The following is a 23,949-nucleotide window of genomic DNA, read 5'->3' on the forward strand; positions in this document are numbered from 1 at the left end:
TAAAAACCAGTGATAGTCAAAATGACATTTTAAATCTTTATTGATAGCATTTTGTGTATGAACTAATCTGTTTACATATTCTTCCAAACTGCACTTTACAACTTAACATCAAACTCTTTTCTCAATAACAAAACTTTCAAAAAGGGTTTAGCTACCTATAAACATCACCTATAATTCTATGTTCTGAATCAAAAAATATTTCTAATATTACTGTTCTTCAAAACATTAAATGGAACACTTCTGATTTTTTTCTAATAAAAGCCACAAGAAATTAATTACTATCTACATTACAACTTGCTTATATCAAATTACTAAGAAAAGCATCATGCCAATTGTTACGTCTCCTGTATACTGATAGAAGGCAAAGAAATAAATCATCAAATTAATACACTCAGATATTGTAGTTTGATTTATTCTTTCTTGTAAACTTCTAGATTGAAGTAAGGGTTTTTTTGTATAAACACCATATTTTGTAATGATATAAATAATATAGTCATTTTATGATAGCCTGGTATTCATTTATTTTGTTAGATATTATTGACAGGCCCTAAAATACTACATGATCGGAGTGTCACACTAAGGAAATTATCCTTGTAAAGCCTGATTATAGAATTGTCTAATAATTATATATCTGAAATAAAAAGATATTGTTTAACATTGACTGAATATTTAGTACACTTTATAATTTTCTACTGGCTTTCTTAATTTTAGCTCGCCTAAGCTAATCTAATCATATTTTTCTTTTCTAAAATGAAGCAGGTATTTAGTTTCTATTTGTGATAAATCCCAAACTTTTAGATTTTTTTGGTTGTTCTGAGAAAGACAAGAATAATTTGATATAAGTAAAAAGCAATGCTTTTTAACTTTTATATTATCTTATTGGGAACCTATGAATAGGCTTCAAAAAATAATAATAGGAATTAAAGGATATGGAGAAAGAAGAATACCGTAAGACAACATTTTCATTTAAATGTGTAATAAAATAAAACAAAAAGCAGCACACAAACACTTGGCGTAGATTATTACTAGCACGTAAAACTCTGATCTGCCATTCAGCAATATGAATATTAGCTGCCTCTACTATAATGGTTGACCATTAAACTTTTAATTAGATTTCCACCTACCTGCAGTCAACATTTTTGAACAGTTAGTTCATTCTTTCTTTGTAATTTAAACTACATTTTATAGCTGTCAGTGTTTTCATTTATGCTTTTGGCATCATAGAAAACAACAATCTTATTTATTTACTTGAAATGTTAAAAAAAAAATTACTGACTTGAAAGCAATTTCCTAATAAAATATTTGGCAAATCTGAAAAAAAATTTAAAGTTATCTCCAACACATAGGACCTTTCTTTGCTGACTTTTGTTTAAATTAAAAACTTGTACCACATGGTTGTTAAATATTGGAAGTTTTGAGAAAAATAGCTTTAATTTTGAGAGAATTCCCTTACCAGAAACTATATACTCTCTGTGTCTCCACAGTGCCTAGTACGATACACAGTTCATGTGGATCCCCTGAACCATTATGGACCAACCAATTACAAGATTGAAAAGGATGGACATTGGAGATTTCTTCTCTAGTTCTATATTTCTCTGATACAGACATTTGAACAAAATGTGTTTTTCAGCCGTCTCTTAAAAATTTACTAACTGCTTAATTTGTTCCGTTTGCAATGATTGTCTCCTTAACAACATTTTTTTACTTTTGAATTCTTTAGGGAAAATAGGAACTGTTGGCATAAACACTTTTTGACCACAAGAAAGAAGGCTGGAAATCTTGTTGACACTGACATCTGAGATGGGATGGTGAGGAGTCACATTTAAGGGCGGCAGAAACCCTGGTCTGATTGGGGTAATACTGTGATCTAAAGGGAAAGCTCCTGAACCACGTCTTTCTAAAATGGCATGATTCCTCCTGCCCAGGGGGCCTGGGGGGACATTCTCCAACAATTCTTTGGACCCTGACAACAAAGAAGGAGATGGTGAGAGTATCTTTTTCTTCCCTGTAAGTGCTTTGCCATCTTCTAAAGTTGTAGGGATTAGACTAGCTGAGAGCTGGGAATCAGAGCTGTAGTGATTTGCCCCTGAATTTCTTTTCTGAACTATACTTCTTAAGGTGGAAGCAAATAGGGTCTGGTTAGGGTCTGGGTCCTCGTCAACAGGGATTTCCGTACATTGCTGATTTCCTTCTGAAAAAAATGATTGATAATTTATTTCATCATATGACATCTTTCTTGAGCTGGCCTGATCAAAGGCTCTTAGCAAATGTGCCGTGTCTTTTACATCAATACTTTGGTGCCTAGTGATGAATCGCTTGGAAAGGGCCAGCCCATTGGTTTTGTAGGATAATTCTTCCTCTGGAGTAATATCCTGGAGCTCCTCTTGCAAAGAGGCTACTCTGTTCAGGTGCATTAATGAAGGGGGGCTCTTGATCCAGGCTGGAACCTGGGGTAGCTTGGGCCCAGTAAGGGCCACAGCAGGCTTCCTAACAGGGGAGCCTGGGTCCCAGGTATCATCACTGCTTCCTGAGAGCTCCAGATCTTTAAAGCCAAAAAGTGACATTTCAGTTTCAGAAGAACGTGAAAGTGGCGATGAGGCTGTTTTTATGTCTATTTCTGAAGGAGTGGCACAGGCGGCTGGGGAAGGACACCCATCTATGTCAGGCATATTTAAGTACTGTTGGGTAGTGTGCCTGCCAGAGGGCGATTTTGCTGTCGTTATGATAATGACCTCTTTCCCCTTTGCCTTGCAAGCACTAAGCAGAACTTTCAGGGTTTCTTTATCTTCTGAATTTATAGCATACACGAGGGCCGAGTAACTAGAATGGTCTTGCAAGCTGAGATCCGCCCCACTCTTTAGGAGCAAGGAAACAACTTCAGGACCAGCTTTTTCTAAGCAAGCATGCATCAAAGCGGTTTTCCCAGATTTGTCCTGTATGTTGGGATCAGCATTGTTTTCTAACAGGTATTTAACCATTTTGGCTTTACTGACACTCTGGGGATCAACATGTTTGGTCTTACAAGCGATCATTAAAGGTGTTTCCCCACGGTCATTACTCTCATTGATGTAGGCACCACCTTCTAGCAAGAGTCTTGTGAGGCGAAGCCGGCTCTGATGGACTGCTTTAATCAGGGAGTTTCCCTCACTTGAAATTTCTGCACCTTCATCCATCTTCAAAAGTCAGAAATCAATGCCTGCTACCAAAGAGATAAAGATCAAAAGATTAGTCAGAATCGATGTCCCCATTTATATTCCTATTGTTATAATTTCTGAAATATATATAGAAAGAGGACATAAATGAGATTGTGTTATTAATACATACAGGGCAAAATAGTGAATTGCAAAATAAATTTTAGACTAGTAACAAATTTTAGGAAATTACAAACTAACATTTACTTTCTAAATCTTCATTGAATATTTATAATATAACACCAACCTAGTTCATCCCTAAATCCCAATTAATATAATAATAGTATACTTATTTTCTACTTGTGAAAAATATATTTAAAATAATACTAAAATGCAAATTTAAGCAAAAAAGATTCTGTGAACTTTCAACTGAATCAATGAAAATGCAGCATGTTTATTGTGGTAGCTTAATGTAAAAATGCCTTAGTTTTAAATTATTACTTAAACATGCTCTTTAGTTAAATAATACAACCATTTCTAGATTTTTTCCATTTGAGGGGCATTTATGTTTCTTTTAAAGGATGAAAAATTATTTAGACTTATAAGACGTTAAAATAACTGACACAATGTCTGGCATTCACACTGAGATAGGAATGGTGAGCATGTGATTATGTATTTTTCTTGATTCCATTATTGAAATCATACGCTGACCAGATTATGGGGTTAGCAACATACTGTTGGGGTTAAGTTTTGACAGCAGTACGCTTACTCTGAAAAGAGAGCATTCTAAGCTAGAAACATGAATGAAGGCATGTAGACTTTAGAAACATTTCATTTTTTTACCATTAAACTGAAAATTATTTCTGTTTATTTAAATAATTTAGATTCAGATTTCTTCAACAGATAATTCTATTAGGCGATCAGAATTGGGTCTTTATTTAGAACTGAAGAAATGTTTGTCTTTTAACAGTCCTTAGAGCTGGGGAGAAAAATCAAATGTAGTTTATATAATCTTTAAATATAATTAATTAAGTAGTTTTTAAAAATTGAGAAGTACTGTTTATTTCATTCATCTACTTTTAAAATTAAGAATATGGGACATGAATTTCTACTGGATGATGGAATAGATAATAAATACAATGTCCTCTTTACTAACAGAAGAAAAGATGTAGAGAGCAGGAAGTAAAAGGGGGGAAGACAGACATGCACACAGAAATTAATTCAATTGTTGAACAGCTATAAACTCCTAATACGTGCTGGGCACTGAGCTACAAAGGTACAAGCCCTAGAGCCCTGAGGAACTTACACCGTTGTTTGGAAGAGATACTGTATACGCAGTGGTTTATGAGTTAGTTGTGAGAACACACAGGTTTTCATGGCTTGGGGACTCACGGGGGCTTCACAGAGGCTAACCATTTGAGCTGGGTCTTGAGGACTGCGTAAGAGTTTCCCAGACAAAGGAAGAAAAAAGAAGAAGAGAATACTCCTTGTGCAAAGGCCTAGAGACTTAATATAGCACAGTTATTTATCATAAAAATCGGGCTTCATTTATGCTGATGTAACCAAACTTTAGGAAAATATTTTAGCAGGTGGTTACAGTTCGAGTGACTGTGGCAAAACACGCACGTCTAATTTTGCCCCTTCCCGAAACCCCCTGAAACTGATGAATTTTTAAAAAGACATAGACTCACAAGGGCAGCAGGAAAAGGAGAGAAGATGCAGAGGGACCAGTGGTAACTGACTCAGCCAGCCTGGCAAGGCTGTGCCTCCAGTTGGTGGTCGTAAAGCCGTGAACTAAGCCCAGGTACCCTGTAGAACCCTAGAGTGAGGCAGCAGCAGGAAGCTCTAGAACTGGGATGTGGAGAGTACAGCTAAAATAAGATGGACTATGAAACCCTTGGAAAAAAGTAGAAATTATCTTCAGCTGAGAAGTGGTTACTAACTACCCATTAAAGCTCTAGTGGTTCTGAATGCAAAATAAATAAATAAATAAAATAAGAAAGACTAGGTGCAAAGCTGCTGGAGAAGCAGTTGGATCCCTAGCTCCTTGCTCCTCGAAGTGAGACCCTACTTTGGACCTGTAGCAGCAGCATTACCTGATACTTGTTAGATCTGCAGCATCTCGGGGTCCACCCCAGACCTACTGAGTGAGAGCCTACATTGTAACTGGACCCCCAAGTGATTTGTATGTACACGAAAGTTTGGGAAGTTCTGCCTCAGGTCATTCCTTCATCCCATCCTTTAGGAGATAAGGAGACTGCCTCTCCACCCAAGAAGATGTCCAGAGGTTAATTCTCCAGAAAGGTGAAACGGAGGGTTTCTGGACTGGGAGACACCGGGCGTGTTTGATGACAAGAAAACGGGAATACGTGATTTTATACCTACTGACCACAGAAGGAAGGCAATCACAGCTTTCTCCCTCACCTTGGCTGCAAGAAGGCTGGCAGCCATACCCTTATCATTTAGGCAAAAATTGCTATCCTCTTATTTCAAGAATCTGATCTGCCTATGAGAAAATACCTAAAAGTACTGACCACAGGGAATCCCCAACATGCCACCCAGATCATCCTACAGTGAGGCTCAAAGGATACAAGCCTCACGCACGTATTCCAGGCTTCTCATGAGCTTTTTCATCCAAGCCCTTTGATCATGAGCAGATAGTCAAAACAAAAAATGAACAAAAGAGCCTCTTACATTAGAACCAGAATAGAAAAAAAAAAAAGAAAAAAAACCAACTTGGAGGAAACAGATATAACTCAAGAAAATGAAAACTGCAAAAGCTTCAAAGGGATAAGATGTTGTAACCACGAAACAAGATTCTGTGAAAAAAGAATATTCAGAGACCATAAAAAGCTCTTCAAAGGTCAAAACATGATGCAAACTGCAAAACTCTGTGGAAGGGTTGGATAGTAACATTGATAAAATCTGTAACACAGTTAAGCAAAATGAACAGAGGATAAAAAATAAGAAAATTCGAGGCCTAGACCAGGATATCCAACATCCAACTAACAGAAGTTCCAGTCAGAGGAAATAGTGGGGGTGGGGCAGAGGAGAGCGTGAGATAAAATGATCAATGAGATCAAGAAAATTTTCTAGGCCTGAGGGATATGAGTTACTAAATTGAAAAGGCCCAATTAGAACCCAGCACAGTGAATGAAAGCAGACCCTGACGATGGCACGTGGTTATAACTTTCCAGAACACTGAGAGCAGAGAAGACTGTGGACTTGGGGGCCTGAGGTGGGGAGTGGGGTGGATAAGTCACATACTGAAGGATCAAGAATCAGAATGGGTTCAGATGCAACACCAGCAATGGAAGACAATGGAAGACTGTTTTTTAAAAAATCTGAAGGAAAAATGATTCCCTGCTTAGAATTCTATTAGGTTGGTGCAAAAGTAATTGCAGTTTTTGCAATTATTTTTAACCTTTTAAACCACACTTACTTTTGCACCAACCTAATATATCTAGCCAAATCATCAGTCAAGAAGTGGAATACACTCTCAAGAATCGACTGGAAGATGTCATTTACCAAGATGAAATGGTAGAACAAGAAAGAAGAAATGAGATAAACAGAGGCTGGACATCCTTAGAGAGAAGAGGCACCAAAAATTCCCAGGACGGTGGTGAGAGGAAATGCCATGATAGTGGATGTATACAAACATCATCTCTGAGATCATACTGCCATTTTACCATCTTGTCCTCCATTGAGGACCAAATGCTCAGGTGAGCCTGCCCTCAGTTGCTTAATCTACTTGCTTTGTCCTGACCAATGCTCTGCTCTCTCCTCCACGCCCTGCTTTCTGGGGCAGCCAGTGGAACTCATTGTAGCCCTATGCTCAGTTGTTCTGCTTTGATCTGCTCTGAGATCTGGGGCTAAGTCATGGTGAGCTTAGGAGGAGAAAGAATGCGCACCCATTCCCTTTGGATATCTACCGGTCGTACCTGGTCTACACTACAGCTCTGCCAGAAGCCCTGCAATGGTGAGCCCATTGTGAGTTTCCCAGCGCTCTCTCATGACCTCGCCCAGAAGGGGCTCCTGTAAACACTTTTCAAGACGCTGAGGTGAACAGTCCAGAGACTGGTCAACAGTCCAGAGACTGAAGCTCTCCTGAGAGCTTTCATCATATATTGGCAATATTGACCTTTCTTTATTCATCTAATTTTGTGCTTGCTACCCAGTTTTTCAGAAATAAATACTTTATTTATTTAAGAATCAGGCACAAATGGGAAACTGAAGAGAAAAAAGCAGAGGGAATGTTTAATGCAAAAATCAAGAGAAAGTTATTCTTGGTGGAGTAAGGGGAGCGATACAATTTGAGAGGGACACAGGACCTTGTAAGGTGCAGGGAATGTTGTTTCTCAGCCTGGATGGCATGTATATGGGTGTCCATATTGTTACCATTTTTAAACAGGACATATTTCACATACTCTTGTATGGTATTACTTTTATCTGTTTCTTTAAAATGGAATGTGTATACAGAAAAGAGCATAGCATTTCTGTAGGACATAATTAAAAGTTATAGAGCTACAGTATCAATAACATAAACACACCTTTGACCAAAAGTAGCATTTGAGAAACAGATACTCAATGAGAACAAGTTGTCAGATGCCACATTGCAATATTATACTCTCATACAATAAAGTCTTTTTTTTTTTGCCTGTCTCACATTCTAGTCTATAATTCTTTCTTCCTTTCTTTTCTTTCCTCTTTTCCTCCTTCCTTCCTTCCTCCCTCCCTCCTCCCCTCCCTCCCTCTTTTCTTTCAGTCTTTCAAAAAAGTGTTACAAGAAATTTTTGGAAAGATTTTCAAACCTTTTCATCTATCCTCATGTAAAAGCCTTTCCCCACAGCACTAAACCTGACCACTTTCTGTCAAAACTTTCTCTCACCAAAGTTGGTGTCAGGAGGTTCCGGGAGAAGGGGCCTGGCAATGCACTGCCCACTGGGATGCCTGCGGGCAGCAGTGCCAGACCACAGTCCTATGGAAACGGAGGGCACTGTGGGCTCCCTGGCCTCAGAGAAGCTGGGCAGTGGCACCACTAGCTCATGGCTGCCAGCGAATCTACCTGCTATGGGGTGGACATAGGCAGAGCCCCTCCCCTAAGAGCTGGAGGACTGTTAGCAAAAACAACTCCACAAGGCTTACTCTTTGTTGGTTATAAAATCCACTGGTTTGCTCACTTTTTAAATTGTTCACATTTAGTAGAGCAATTTTGAAATTGTTTAAACATTAAATTTTTCAGAGAAAAAAGTCACATAACTTTATTTTCCACGTGTATACATGTTTGGTTTCCTAGTGTCTCATTTGTAATCAGTACCTTATCGGAATAATCCCCTTGTCTTTATGTCCTCATCCTCTTTCAGTTGCCTCTTTTATCTTGCTTCAGCCACTTACTTGCACATCAAAAATGCTGACACTGAAGTTTGACTTAAATTTACTCTTCACAGAGATAAGTTCTACCTCTGATGAAACCACTTCTCTCGCCTACAGTTATCCTAGTTCAGAAAAGTCCTGGCCTCCTGTCTCCTGTGAAACACCTTCACTAGGCACCCCATGCTGATACTGTCTCCACATTCAGTCAGACCTTTTGTTACAATCTAGCTTATAAATGATCCCCATGTTCCAAATAGATCACAGTTCAGCTGGAGGAAGTTCGGAGGTCAGAGAAATCGAGATTTCCATCCCGAATCCCCTACCAGTACTTACTAGCTGAATGCCCTGCTGCTCAAGTCTCTCAGCCTCTCAGAATCTTGGATTCCTCATCTGTGGAAAGACAATCAGCTAATATGCATCCCCCCCGGGGGTGGTGGTGGTGGTCTTGGTGATGAAATCAGACATGTCTAGAAAAAGCCTTCCTTGTTGTGCCTTCCTGTTCACTGCATTCTTCCTTTGAAAAAAAATTATATCAGAATTTAGCCTTTTATTTTTATCATGTCTCTAATCCACAGCCTATTTAAGTAACATAAAATACTTAAAATGTTTTTCTGTAGGATCTGCAAATAACGTTTTGTAAACATAAATGGAATCTACTAAGTGAAATATGGAAAGAAGACATCCTTTAAAGTGCAATTTCCTTATAATTTCCAAGTACAATAATTTCAACATTATTATAACATTAATTATTAAACAGCTGGATAAATTGCTTTTATTTTAAAATGAGAATGTCTTTAACATCACTTGCAGTTCATCATGGTATATTTACCACACTCTTGGTTACTCTCTCTACTCCCAAGACACCACTAAAATTACAATTTAGTTATTAAAAAAATGAAAAAGATATATATTCTAAAGAACAGAGAAAATTGGAGAGGTATCATCAGATTAGCAATTTCAAACAACCTCTGGAAACAGAGTGGGGTGGGGGTGGCACGGTACACTGCCTTAGCACAGCAGAGGCTGTAGCCGAAAGCACCAGGAAGCACCAGGGAGATGGAAGGGAGCCAGCTTACCAGCAAGACCCATGATGTTTAGGATGTGGAGGCCCCAAGATACACAGCAAGTGGCGATGAAGCACAAGGCTGAAGAGAAGAGGATGGCTCAAATCTGTGGACATAACAACTGTACTCCCAGGTACGTGACTCCACTGCAAGCAGCAGACATCCGCTCTTTTAGGCAAGAAAACAAAAGATTTATTCTCGGAACAGATTGAGCAGAAAGGCTCCAAACTTGGAGGCAGCCTACTGAAAATGGGGATAAAGTGAGAGTCTACAAGCTGAACGGTGGACCCCCCCCCCCCAGCTCTCTGCCCTACTACCAGGAGACTGGAAACCAGGCAAAAGAAGTGAAAAGCACTGGATCTTAAGAGTTATGAGCCCTATTAAAAATATCTGTCCATAAATGAAGCAATTCAAATCATAACTACATGTGCCCCTCTAGACACCCACTCTAAATGGAAATAGAAAGTTACCTGAAAACATTATTCAAAATTTCACACGCCACTTATGTCTTTTCTCTCCCTGCGTGAGTTTTCTGTCAGCCAGCTGTCAGTTTCTATGAAGGAAAAAATCAAAGCTATTCAGAGTTACATAAATACCAATAATGTGTTGCACGCACCTCTCCCATTTGGAGTCTAGATTTTTTCATTCCTTGTTAAGACATGCTTCCAGTGTTTTTTCAGTTAATCATATTTCATTGATTGTGAGTCTGTAGAAGTGTCTGGCATGGGTCCTCTGTGTCTGGCATGACCACCCTGTGTGTGTCTGCAGGACGCATCCCACCCTGCAAGCACTGCTGCCATTGGAAGGGTCTCTGCACTCAGCGGGTCAGGCCCCGGCTCTGTGCAGATGAAGAGGCTGAGAAAGGAAAGGTGCGAGAACTCTCCCAAAGTTACTTCTCTTCCTCACCTGCTTGCCAGGGCTTATTTAGGTGTTCCTGTATCCTTTATCTTATGTCTCCTTGCTTCTTGGATGACCAACTTCCGACAGAGTAGGATTCTGTTGTGAGTACCTGTTTCATGTGGTACCTAACCGGAGTGCTACATGGGCTGAGGTGCTTTAAAAGGCATCTCAGAGACGGTAGGCTTGGCCTTTCCTGTGGCTTTTTGTCCCCGTGCCACCTCCAGTTTTCCTTTCATTTGGAGGGAAGTGTTATTTTCCTTTGAGCCTCTTACTCCATCTCCAAATAGGATTGGTGCTCCCTCCCAAAAGTCGGCTGTCTGGCCATGGTGGGGGAGGGCAGCAAAGGATGGAGATTAACAAAGGGGTTTCAAGCTCCAGATTCAACCCCACACCCTTGCCCCGTGCCTGCCTTGTGCTGCCCACAAGGGGGCAAAGTGGTCAGAGGAGGCAGCAGGCTGTGTGTCAGAGACCTGTGGACTGGTCGGGCTCTTCCCAAGTTCCCAACTCTTGGGAAGCCATTCTGAGCCTGTTTCCTCATCCCTAAACTGGAAATAAAATCTACTTTACAGTAGATGATTGTGAACATTTCAAAGATCCTAATACACTTGCCACTTAATTCAATAAGTGTCCATTTCTAAACATGCCTCACTAAATGAGAAGCAGCCAGGCTGGTGGAGCCTGACAATGGGAGGCCAAGGTCCCTATACCAATGGGCTCTTCCCCTTCTATGGGCATAAGAATCACATGAAGAATTTGTTAAAAATAAGATCCCAGGCTCCACTCCCAGATATTCAATAGGGGGTTCCTGCTATGTACATTTGGAGAAAAATCTGTGGCAAACTCTTCATTCCTCATTCCATCCCCATTTTCCTATTTGCTATCAACCCCTGCCTCAGGCTCCCTGCAGGCTCTCTGTCGTCAACTCCAGGTAGTCTGGTGCTCAACTCCCAGAGGGAGCAGGGGAGCCCACAGGCCCAGAGAAGAGTACAGCCTTGAGTTGGAATGGACCAAGGACTGGAGGAGTGCTGCCCTGCCCTTCCCAGACAGAGCTGCAAAAATCCAGAGTCCCAGAGGGCAGCCCAAGGCCAGCTACCCTTGAAATGTGAGGCAAGCCTGCCTGCCGCAAGCAAAGTATGTCTCCTCCCCAAGCAAGGTAAGGGACACTGCCAGAACAAAAGATGTATCAGAGGTTGTCCCAGGAAATGTAATGACTTGCCAGGAAAAATGTTACCCCCTGGCATCAGCTTGTAAGGAATATTTAGAAACTGCCCAAGGAGAGGAGTAGCTGGTAAGGTTTGCTGTGTTTCCCATACACACCCCAAAAGAGCTAGTGTCTTGATTCAGTTCCTTCTGCTGCCTCCAGGCTCTGGGTCTGCGGGGCCCTGGGTCAGCCACACCCCCACCTCTTTCAGCAGACCCCCCTCCCAGAACATATGCCTGACAGGCACGCAAACCTATACCTCCAAGTCTCAGGGAACCAAGGTGATGGATTTCCAAGCTGTTGAGGATTCTGGCAGTGTCTCCACGGTCCCCGCCGGCTCTGGGAACAGAGCTCGTTTCCTCAGTTTTTCACGAGCGCGGGAGGGAGAAAGCCCGAGGTGCTGTTGGAGAAGGGCAAAGGAAGGTGACTGGGGCGACCGCACCGGGGCACCGATGGGGGCAGGGTATGCGTTTCGCCACCTCATCTCTGAGCCAAGCTGGCGGGCTGAGGCGATCGCCATCCACTCTGGCTCAGCCCAGAGTCCCTGTGGAGCGGTCCCCGCGCCGCCCACCGGGAGGACGCGGCCTTCCCTTGGGAAATGGCACGCCCGAGGGGAGCAGTCATTGCCCCCATCCTGGGGCAGGCACATCTCTGGACTCCGGCTCTCGGGTAAGGAGATCCGGGGTCTTGGTGCCAAAGCGGTGCGCGCCCGAGAGGCGCCAGGACCCGGCTGCCAGCCCCTGTGTGGTTCCCATTTGTCGAGCTAGTGGCTGCGAAAGGCTCCGCAGCCCCCAGCCCGCCCTCTGCGCTCACCCTGCATCTCCTACAGCCTGGCCGCCCGAGGCACCTTCGGAGACATGTCCAAGTCTGAGGCTCCGACACGCGCGACCCAATAGCCGAGCGCGCGCCGCTCGCGCTGCGGCGCCGACCCGCGCCCGCGAGGCCCCTGCCCGGATCCTCCCAGACATCCCGCGGCTGCGGGTAGCCTCATCCATCCTCATCCATCCCCCAGTGCGGCGAGGGAGAGAACAAGGGGAAACCCGCATTCCGGTGGGGTCCAAGCCCGAGCCGCCGCAAAGCCCGGGATGGCGGGGCAGAGTCTGGACAGGCCCCTGCAGCCCGGGGACCCTCGACTGACTCCGGGTCTCGCTCGCCGCTCGGGGCACTGCAGTGTCAGGGTGCCTTAGAGGTGCGGGCTCCCAGGGCTTAAACGCACCAGGCGCGGTGCATAGAGGCCGCCCTCGGTGCCCTCCTCCAGGCAGGCAGCACGGCAAACCAAAGTTTCCCCAAGTGCAGCCTGCAGAGACCGCGGGGCACACTGACCTGGGACGCGCTGTCGAGTCGGCGGCGGCGCCTCCCGCCTCCCTCGCTCTGTCGTCTCCGTCCCTCCGAGCCAGTGGCCCCAGGGCGTCGTCCGGACTGGACTGTGGTCTTCGGCGGCTCGAGTCGCAGATCCGGGTAGGTGCCACCTTGTCCCCGCCCCTGTTTTGTCTGAGAGAGGGGGGCGGCGGGCTGCGAGCTGCGAAGCGTTGGAGTGGGGACCCGGAGGCGAGCACCTCGCCAGACGCCCCGGAGGCACAGCGCTTCCGCTGGGAGTGACACGCTGGCCTTGGGCAGCGCTGCAGTTGGGGGCGGCAGGGCCAAAGTATGTTCGGGCCCCGGGGGCCAAAGCCTAGCCTCCCAGGTTCCACCTTCTGTTCCCACAAGTAGACCCCTCCCCACCCCAGTCCGGTCCTTGCCCCCCCCCCCCCCCCCCCCCCCCCCGCCCCGCACGCTTTGGCTGGAGCGACTTGGCCCAGAGTAGGGACCACAGGGTCTTCCCCACTGCGGGGAGATGGCCACCCCTGCATCCCTTACCTCCAGGTCCCTGATTCTCCCTGTTCATATTTGCGTCCTTCTCGTGCCCCCCACCCCCACCCCTTCATATTCACCTGGCTGATCCATGTGTTTGCCCCGCTGCGGGCCCCTCTCCTGCCTTCTGGGCCCTGTACTCCCTATAGGTAAAGACAGGGCCTCACTTCAGGTTGGGGTGTTGGTGGGAGCAACCATTCTTGTCTGTATGAGTTTATAACTTTATTACTCTGTTATTAAAATAGTAATATAACACTTTAACGAAGTGCATTTCATGTGCTAAACTTCACTGAGGGATAAACAGAGACGAAATTAAGTAGAAGCAATGCTTTTGACTCCATTCATGGTATCAGGGATCATCTGGTGGAGAGAAGACCATGACCATTTTTTGTTGTTCAGATAACGTCAATCATAAGTAGTTTGTAGTTTTTCATTTTTTAATTTTTATTGTGGAACAGAGTGTTTCTCCAGGGCCCATCAGCTGCAAGTCGTTGTCTTTCAATCTAGTTGTGGAGGGTGCAGCTCACTGGTCCATGTGGGAATCGAACCCTCACCCTGTTGTTCAGAGCTCCTGCTCTAACCAACTGAGCCATCCGGCTGCCATAAGTAGTTTGTAGTTTTGAGCCTTCAGAACCCGAAAGTAGACTTAACTCTGGGCAGTCTTCCTATATTTAGGAAAATACCTGCTGAAAGGGGGCTCTTTGGTGAATATATGTAAAGCAAGTTCACAGGATACTTTAACTGAGAGCTGGACTCTAGGGAGTGGGGAATTCTGGATCTGTGCCCTGAGCTCACATGTATTTGTTTGGGGAGATTGGAGGTTCCCAGGGAGGGACTGGGGAAATCTGCATAAAGGCAGAGGTCTCCTTTCTCCCATAAAAAAAAAAAAAGTTTCTCTTAATGTATAGTACATATTAAGACGTGCACATTTTGCTAGTTCAATGATTTTGCACAAACTGAAATATCATTAAGATCAAGAGACAGAACATTACCCACTCCCCTGAAGACTCCCTCCTACCCCTCCTTTGGGGGGTGCAGAGTAGTGGCTTCAACCAGCATAAATTAATTTTCCTTGCATTTTCACTTTATAGCAATTGGGTCATACGAAATATATTGTGTTGTGTGGCTTCTTTCACTCAAAATTATGTTCAAGAGATGCATACTGACTATGGTCACAGTTGGTTCTTCCTTTTTTTTTTTTTTTGCTAAATGGTATTCCACTGTGTGAATATACCTCAGTTTATTCATTTTATTACTGATAGACATTTGGTAAAATTCTGAGATTTGGGACATGACAAGTAATGCTGCTAGGGACATTATAGTAGACTTCTTTGGTGAACATATATAATAGTTCCGTTGGGTACTTACTTAGGAATGGAATTTGTAAGTCAGGAAGAAGGCATATGTTCAGCTTCTGTAAATGTTGCCAGTTTTTCAAAGTAGATGATCTAATTTTTACTTCTATTTCATTAGTTTTTATTGCTGATTATAACAAATTACCACAAATTTAGTGGCTTAAAACAATGTAAGTTTATTCTCTTACAGTTCTGGAGGTCAGATGTCCAAATTGGATTATACATGATTAAAATTGAAGTGTTGGCAAGGCTGTATTCCTTCTGGAGTCTCGAGAGAACCATCAATTCCCTTGCCTTTTCCAATTTCTAGAGGCTGGCTGCATTCCTTGGCTGGTTGCGCCTTAATCCATCTTCAAGTCTCAATTTCTCTCAACTCTGCTCTGTTGTCACCTATCTTTCTTTCCCTCTGACCCTCTTGCCTCCCTCTTATAATGACCTTTGTGATTATACTGGGCCCACTCAGATAATCCAGAATAATCTCCCATCTCAAAATCCTTAGTTTGATTACACCTGCAAAGTTTCTTTTAGCATGTAAGGTACCATATTTATCAATACCAGGGATTAGAACACGAACCTCTTTGAGGGGGGCATTGTCAGCCTCCTACACCTATCAGCAGGGTATTGGAACATGTTGGCTGGATGGAGAGAGGCTGGATTGAAAAAAAAAAAAGAAATGATGCTCTGAGAAACGATTCACCTGGAGGATGGGGGCTGTTGAGCTTGGCGTTGTGTCAGGGCTGGTAGGCAGGAGAGGGAGGCTGGTGCCTTTGCTGATCACCTCTGGCCACCACCATCCTGGCACCACGACATGTCTGGGGTTAAGGGGCTTTCATAAAGAGGATGACGGGGACGAGGGAGTTGGAGGGCAGGAGGCTCTGCAGCTGGTGCATGGGCCCCGTGCAGACTTCTCTCCTTCTTGCCTTGACTGTTCATGGCCCTGATCTTCTCATCCTTACAGGCAAGTATTTAGTTTCAGCTCTTGAGATGCAAATACATTTTTTCAAGGCCTTTTTCACTTGAAAGAAAGATTCAAAAACAGTGAATATTTTCTTTTGGAAGAGGTTCTCTTCAGGATAGGAAAAGCTGTAGGAAAACATTAAACACCAAGCTTCTTGTCACACCGAGCAAAACAGTGTGTTTTGCTTCCTATCTTCATAGTTTTCTTCCCCCTGGTTCCTTTCCATTCATTTCTTCATGTCTCCCTCTTTCACCATGCTGTCCTACTAAGGGGAAACCCCCTGGCTGGCCCCAACATTTTCTAAACCTCAACAGCTAGTTGGGCTGCTGTTTCCAAGCTGCCAGCTGTTTTCTGATTGATCTTTGGGAGATGATTGCTTTCCTGTTTTGGGAAGAAAAAAAAAATGCTTCTGAGGTGCTAAAAAGATCGGAAGTGAGGGCTAACACCTCCATTTAAGAGTCCACTCTTAAAATCCATGAGCCTTAGACTTGGATGTGCCCAGTCTCCCCCAAACCCCAGCTCTCCACAGACATACCCACACTGTGCCCTTCCTGATAGGAGGAAAGAAAAGATGCCATAAAAGAAGACCTCCATAATAATAGTCTTTGAAGGTTACCAGATGGCAATGAAATATATTTTACGCCCAACCCTTGGTCCTTAGGTCACAACCCTTGGGCTAAGCCATCACTTCCCTGGGGTAGGAGCTGGGCCTCTGTTTCTACTCTATATCTGAGTAGGTGAATGGTTCTTTTGGATTGGAGACTGACTCTTTCAGAGTTGAGAGGCCCATTTCGTTTGTTCCTCTGTACATTGGCCTTTGTGACTGTAAAATGGATGAGGTTTCCCAAAATTTAGAAGATGTCTATGATTCTTTTCTTGGACTTTTTTTGGTAAATGGCTTAGCAAATATAACCACATGGGCAGCAGTGAAATGGGGTTACCCAGTTTCAGTAGTACTTCTTCAGAACCTAAGTGGGTAGATCCAAAATCCTGTTCTGGAATCCACAAATTCAAGACCATGAGGAGCTAGACTGCTGTGTATTATGGCAGGAAAGGGTGACCTCACTGGGGGTAGAGTTGGCATTGGGACCTGATGCAAAGAGAATGAGTGTTGGAGTCTGAGAAGAGGACAGAGGGCCTAAGGAAAGAGAGGCCAGTAGGGGTACCCTAAAAAGGATAATTGACTTGAGGACATTGGGGAAGTTAGGACCAGGATCTACATTTAAATATCAGTGAAGATAGCTTTGGGATGAGAATGAATACACACATGCACACACATTTATATATATATATATATTTTTTTTTTTTTTTTTTTTTCCCCCTCCACATACAAAACGTCTAGGGCCGGTACAGCTGGGTCCTTCTCTCTTCTGGTTCAACCATCTCAGTTTTTTCATCTCATGGTCACAAAATGGGTCAAAGGGCAAAAGATATATGCAATCTGTACTTCTCTTCTTTTATTTTGTCTTTCAGTAAAACAATAGTTTTCCTGACCCATTGATTTCCACTTATATTCATTGGCCAGAACTGGGTCACATGGTTACCTCTACCTATAAGGGAAGCAAAATTTTTTTTACTGAGTTCAGTAAATTAAAATATAATCAGGGTTCTTTTGGTAAAATAGGAATGCTAGTATAGATTTCTGGCTGTGACCCTGAACAATTACTTAACCTCTCTGTGTCCCAGTTTCCTCATCTGTAAACTGGGCACTGGACCATAACTGCCTATCTCACAGGGTTATTATGATAGATTGAATGAGTTAAGTTTTATAAAGCACACAGAGCATAGCATTATAAAAGTGTTTGTTAACTACATTAAGAAAGGGGAGAGTAGTCACTGGCTTGGCAGTGAGTAGGCCCTACCATTAAGCGTGGCTATTCCGCCTAGTAGTTTTCTTTTGTAATAACAGTCTGTTGAACATTACAACCGATCTTAGCTGTACTTCGGGCATTAACTGAAGGGCTGCTGCCCTCACTTAGCAAGGGCTCTTGGCAGCAACCTGGAAAAGCATTGTAAGGGAATCTGTAGAGAGTGGGGCTAAGCTCCGTACAATAAAAGGCATAACCACAAGAGTGGTAACAGAGCTGGCATATAGCTACATTTCCCAGCTTCCCTTGCTGCTAGTATGGCCATGGGACTAAGATTCTGCCACTAGAGAGTGAGCAGAAGTGAAGTGTGCATAAGGGAAAACCCCTAGCCTTTTGCTGTCTTCTCATTCCCCACCTCATGGCAGGAATAACTGACTGGAGCTACTTTGTATAGATGGCAGAGCTTCCAGGAAGCCTGGATCCCTGAATGACTGAATGGTGCAGAGTCACCCACTGACCTAGAATGCTACCCTGGACTTGTTATATGAGAAAGAAAGAAATTTCTATTTTGTCTGAGCCATTGCATTTTAGGACTTCCTTATTCCTGCCTTTTACCTCAACTGATACAATTACTTTTATAATTTAAAATAATATCTTTTAAAAACATACTTTCTTATACATAAAATATTTTTGGAAGGATATTTAGGAAATTATGATAACATAGGCTACCTAGAGAGGGGGACTGAGAGGTTGGGGGAAGAGTGGTGAGAGGGAGTTATGTTTTGTTTTTACTCCATATCTCTTTACAAATTTTCAAATTTGTATCGATTTGAAAATACCTATTTTCAAATTTGTTGAGCTTTGAACTACATATGTGTAATACTCAAAAAATTAAAATAGTTCATTAGAAATGTTAATGTTGCACCCCTGTAGTTTGTACAAATTCATCACTGATTGCCACTCAACCTGCCCTTGAGTCACTTACCCACTAATCTGATGACCAGGGAAAGGAGAAAGGTGATGGATAAAGCTGGTAGAAAGAGGCAGCAGGTGGATTCCGGAAAGGAAGGAGAGCTGCAGTTCTCTGCCTGGCTCTGCGCAAGGTCCTCTGAGCTCCCCCTATTGAACCCCTCAGCTCCCAGCAGACTGTGCGTCAGCCTGAGGCAGCTGCTCACCTCATGCAGATTAATGTTACTTCCATTCCCGAGGATCCTATGTCTCAAGATGGTACCTTTTAATAGGAGGCACTCCAAGAGACTTGTCCTGAGTTTGAGGTTGGCTGAGCACCATGGCATTTTACAGCCAGAGCTTCCATTGGCTATAATTCAGTTTCCATCTTTGTAACTTGAGTTGATTTTTCTTGCCTCCTGTATTTTACGTTGATATGAAGGGGTAATTTATTATTTTCCTATTCATGATTTCCAACGAGACTCCCATTTCAACGCCAAAAGGAAAGGGGCAGTTGAGTGATTTAATCCTCAGGGACAAAGTGGGGGTTTCTTGTTTAATATAGAGCAAGGGAGGGCATTGTGGGATTGACAGTTCAGAGTTTTCCCCAAATCTAATGAACATTTGAAATTATCATCTTATTCTTGCTTTATGTTTTGTTGTACCACCCACTGACTCCTTTTATAAACTCTGCCCCTGGGAAAACATTAACCCTCTTTGCTGAAGTACGTTGATGGCATTTTCCCCTCCATGGCTTCGTTGAACTCAGTGCATCTCCCAGGAAAGTTTGTCAGGTAAATTAGTAACAGAAAAAGGATTCAAATAGCTTCAGAAAGCACCTTTTTTTTTTCTTCCCAAGTCAAGTTGTTGTCCTTTCAATCTTAGTTCAGCTTCAAGTTGTTGTCCTTTCAGTCTTAGTTGTGGAGGGTGCAGCTCAGCTCCAGGTCCAATTGCCGTTGCTAGTTGCAGGGGGCACAGCCCACCATCCCTTGCGGGACTCGAGGAATTGAACTGGCAACCTTGTGGTTGAGAGCCCACTGGCCCATGTGGAAATCGAACTGGCAGCCTTCGGAGTTAGGAGCACGGAGCTCTAACTGCCTGAGCTACCCGGACGGCCCCAGAAAGCACTTTTTAATAATGAGAAAGAACATTAAAAAACTGACACATTGTTGGTACCAGTTTAATCCTCTCCATTGGTTCTTGGAGACTGAGCTTGATGCTGGCTCCTGAGGGTCCATTGCGTACCCTCATGCCGCCCTCCAGCCTTACTGCCCAGGATTCCCTATGGGATTCATCCGGGGCCCCTGCCAGACTGAGGGCTACTGGTTCCTGGGTACACGTGTCCCGTGACTTACCTCTCACATGTCACCTTGTCATGACGTTCTCCGCCCCCTCACCCAAAGGCTGCAACAACAGTTTGTAGATTTCTAGGACAGTTAATACCACCAGCCTGATGGTACAGTTATTTGGCTCCATGTCGAATGGCCTTTGAGACAGACAGCAGGTCATAACCGTTTTTGCCTCTTGGCAGCCTCTTGGCCCAGTGCTGGGCACATAGTAGGTACTTCTGAATGTGTATTCTACTGAAGGTATAGAGGGGCTAGAGAAATGAACCAAAGCTGGAGATTCTTCTTTGTCAAAAATGTCTCTCTGACAGTGGTTGGTAGACTATAGCCTGTCAGCCAAGTGCAGGCACTGCTTGTTTTGGCAAGGCTCATGAGCTGAAAATACTTTTTTAAATGATTGAAAACAATCAAAAGAAGAATATTTCATGACATATAAAAATGATGTGAAATTTAAATTTCAGCATTCACAAAGTTTTATTGGAGCCCGGCCACACCCATTCATTTACATATTGTGTGTACATGTTGAAGCTTCCCCACTCCCACAGCAGAGCTGAGTGGTTCCAACAGTGACCATGTGGCCCTCATCTCTGCGCTGACACTTTGCAGAAGACGTTTGCTGACTCCTGCTCTACAAGGTAAGGTCTTTTGAATGGAAATATTTGTTCTTGCTCTCTTCCAAATGTGCAGTTGTGCTAGGGGCAAACATGGTTACTGTTTTGTTTTTTGCACTCTTTACTATTTTGAAAACGTCTGAGCAACCGCCCTATGTATGATAAACCAGAAGTATTACTAAGTACCTGAGAGGTGCAGGTGGGAGGAGGCTCTTTGGAGATAGGGAGATGAGCAAGATCCACACAGCCCCTACCCTTGTGTTGGTAATGCTAATGTGTGATAATTGTTTTGATCGAGAAGTGAGGAGGTGCTCAGAGAATAGTGGGAATACCTTAGCTTGTCTAGGTGGCATCAGGGAAGGCTTCTCAGAAGAGGTGACATTTCCAGTGAAACCTGAAGGACAAGTAGGTATCAAATCAGCGAAGAGTAGGGGAACTTTCACATGGAGAGAAACAAAGTTCGGTCTTATTGAAGCTGTTCTTATTTGAAGGTCTCTGTTACATCCATCAAAACGTATATCCTAATGAATACGTTCTTTGTACCAGGATAACGCTTCCTTAAACACTTCTGTGGACTGGGAGTCAGAGACTGGTTGACCGATGTAGGGAGGAGCTCTGAGTTCCTGGATAGAGGACTCTGGGTTGCTGGCTGCTTATTTCTCTTTAACGAGGTTTTCTTTGGTTGGCCCTGAATATCTTAAGAGCATTTCAAAAACTAAAGGCCTGTTCCATGCCCATAGCCCTGCTGTTCGTCAGACACGTTCCTCTCTGTGAGCTTACCATTTATTTTGGAAGACTGTCTCAGTCTTTGAGCTCCTTGACAAAAAGCTCTCTTGCAGTACTTTGGCTTTAGGAGGGGTTCCGCCTAATGGCAGCAATCTGGTGGGGGCCTTCTTGCCACTTTTGTTTTCAGGGCGGGAGAATTATTCTTGAGGCTTAGTGGGTTCTGGAAAAAGGCTGAGAGGACTTAGCTCTAGTGTCTCTTCTGGCATCTGTCACCTAAATTCTAGGTACCTCAGCCATCCCAGCTGATCTATAAAACCAGGACATGGCACGTCTTAGGAAAATTTGCATCAGCTCTTTGAAGAATTTAGACCAGGACTAAGAAGCAGATACTATTTTTACTTTAAAAATCAATGACAGCCTGTGCTCAGGATGAAGATGTGTGTTTTCTTCCGGTGATTCATTGTTCATTCCAAATACTCATTTTTTCATGCAAAGGAACGATGTAAATACGAAAAACCAGCCCAGTAAATTAGTCAGTATACTCATGAGTATGTTTTCATTAACTGGACCAACTACTGATTCATGTAAATCAAGGAAGAGATGAAGTAATGCTGCAATAATTGATTGGACATAAACCTCTCCATAACATGACTAACCTCTTACACATGTCTCCAGGATTTGTTAAATTTGCAATTGTAAGTGAGAAAACTGTGTAGTAGTGAATAGTTATCATGAATTGTTTTCATTTTTGGTTGTCCAGCATCCAAACGCTCTATCTATTTTGGCGAATCTAACATGAGTGGAAGCTGAGATCTGGCTTCCCCCTCTGGAAGCTGGAGAGGATTAGATAAGTCCCCTCTTCTTGGACCTGCCTATGGACATGTGACCAGGGCTCAGCCAATCAGACTGCATTCTCAGGGCGTGACAACAAGGTCAGAGACAGTCCGAGATCATTCGGTGGAATCGAGACTTCAGTAGATGGTAACAAGTGTCCAGGGCTGACGATGGCAGGCCCAGCACCTACCCTGGCTGAACCGCTGCTGGGATCTTGACTGTGTCATACACCCCTGAGTTCCTGTTTCCAAGGCTAACTTTCCAGTTTCTCTAAAATTCTTTAAGACAATAGGTATCCTTCCAGTAAATTTCTTTTCAGTATAACTTAGCTGCTGTTGGTTTTATTACTTGCAAAAACACTGACTGTTTCATAGTCTATGTGAGAAGGCGATATATGGTGTTATTCTGTACTTGGTCCAATTCTAGACCATGAAGAATTAATTTAAAAACTATATTTACTTTAAGGGTCCAACTGACAGGAAAGCGTGTACTCTACAAAGAATATTGCACCGCACCATGTTTGTTCAGTGCACTTACATGCCACTCACCCTTTCAATGGACTAACGACTAATCAGGGACAGACCACACCCTCCAAGAGCCTGATAGAAAGGCACGTAGTTTAGAATTCAAAGAGACCTTTGAAACCATCTCATCCAAACCCCTCATTTTACAAACAAGAACACTGAAGTTCAGGCGAGCTAAATGGTTTACCTAGATTGCACAGCCAGTTGTGGAAGAGCGGATTATATTCATCGCTCCGGGAGAATTGTATTATTTGGCAGGAAAGACAGGTGCGGTCGGGAAGGGAGTGGCACAGACAGGTATCTAGTTTGCAGAACTGAGATCACAGAGAGTCTGGTTGTGAGGCCAGGGCAGTCGCACACTCAAGTCATGAGGTCAGAGCAATGCCACAAAGAAAGGTTGATGAGGTATTGAGATGCTGCTGGAATGCAGGGCTGGCTAAGAATACGTCTCAGAGCCACGGCCAAACCTGAATTTCTCCTTTTGTCCCCAAGTTCTGCCGACAAGGAGTCTAAGTTTAAACATTAAAAAACAAACAAACCTGTACTTACTTGTCACCTGTCTGAAATGCTCCCGAATCCAGTTTACACTTGGGGAACATTGGTCCCGTCCCTCTTCCTTTGGTCTGGATATTGACGCGCATGGTAGAATCTCATTGCAATTGGGCTTCTCACCAGTTGGTGACACTCTCTGGTTGTTAGGTGGAATTATTCCTTGAGATTGAGGTGTTGGCTTTACACTTTGGGCAGATATTAGTTATATGTCCCCCCCCCACCCCGAGAACTAATAAACCATTTGGAAGGATGGAATTTGACTTATTGAGGCTTGAAAATAGATGTTTAAAGTAAAACTGCTTTCTCAGGCATCACTACCATGCCGCATGCTTTCATGTTACGTTATTGACAGATGGGATGTGTCAAAAGCACTGATGAGCTTTAGGAGAACTCATCTCTGCTGCATGCTATTGCCTTTTCAAGTTGCTTTTTGTTTATCATTTGATTTATGCCCAATATAGATCTTCTTACTGTTTTTTAAAGTTACAATGCTAGATGAACAAAGGCTCTGCAGTGAAAAAAAAAAGAAAAAAATACTGTCTTCAAACCAGGTTAGTGGCAATGTAGGGAGTGGGATGTCTCAGCAGAGAAGACTAGAGAATGCAGGCAAGACCGGGACAAACTTTAGTGGGCAAAGTCCAGCATATGTTATTCCTGGGAAAGGAGCGTTCAGCAAGAACGGTTCCTGCTAGGCTGAGGTTGTAGCTCCTGCTTAACAAATGTGCAGAAGGAAGAAAGGAAAGTAAGAAGTGGTCACCTGCTTAAGT

At 43.4% G+C, this 23,949-nt stretch overlaps 1 protein-coding gene and 1 long non-coding RNA gene across 6 annotated transcripts in view; one reads left to right on the forward strand and one right to left on the reverse strand.

Annotated features, from left to right (window-relative positions):
• Positions 1–13,163, reverse strand: ANKRD34B (ankyrin repeat domain 34B). Of its 5 annotated transcripts, none has more exons than XM_033111109.1 (6): positions 12,993–13,163; positions 11,929–12,069; positions 10,039–10,121; positions 9,581–9,736; positions 8,838–9,018; positions 1–3,196 (listed from the first exon to the last, which is right to left on the reverse strand). In XM_033111109.1, the coding sequence occupies exon 6, from the start codon at positions 3,171–3,173 to the stop codon at positions 1,638–1,640; it is 1,536 nt and encodes a 511-aa protein (XP_032967000.1). In that variant the 5' UTR covers positions 3,174–3,196; positions 8,838–9,018; positions 9,581–9,736; positions 10,039–10,121; positions 11,929–12,069; positions 12,993–13,163; the 3' UTR covers positions 1–1,637. The 5 variants fall into 5 exon arrangements, with proteins under 5 accessions (XP_032967000.1, XP_032966997.1, XP_032966995.1 ...); XM_033111106.1 differs by having other exon boundaries at positions 1–3,199; positions 8,838–9,014; positions 12,993–13,162; XM_033111104.1 differs by having other exon boundaries at positions 1–3,199; positions 12,993–13,162.
• The window catches only part of LOC117025266 (uncharacterized), a 22,875-nt gene continuing 11,613 nt past the window's right edge, over positions 12,688–23,949 (forward strand). Inside the window, exons 1-2 of the long non-coding RNA XR_004423571.1 lie at positions 12,688–13,127; positions 20,464–20,570. This is a non-coding gene — a long non-coding RNA (uncharacterized LOC117025266). The remainder of the gene's footprint in view (positions 13,128–20,463; positions 20,571–23,949) is intronic.

Source organism: Rhinolophus ferrumequinum, chromosome 7 (genome assembly GCF_004115265.2).
Source record: "Rhinolophus ferrumequinum isolate MPI-CBG mRhiFer1 chromosome 7, mRhiFer1_v1.p, whole genome shotgun sequence".
Lineage (NCBI taxonomy): Eukaryota > Metazoa > Chordata > Mammalia > Chiroptera > Rhinolophidae > Rhinolophus > Rhinolophus ferrumequinum.

What these genes read in the sequence shown, in the direction of transcription:
- ANKRD34B (XM_033111109.1), bottom strand. Translation starts at nt 3,173, where the DNA reads ATGGATGAAGGTGCAGAAATTTCAAGTGAGGGAAACTCCCTGATTAAA.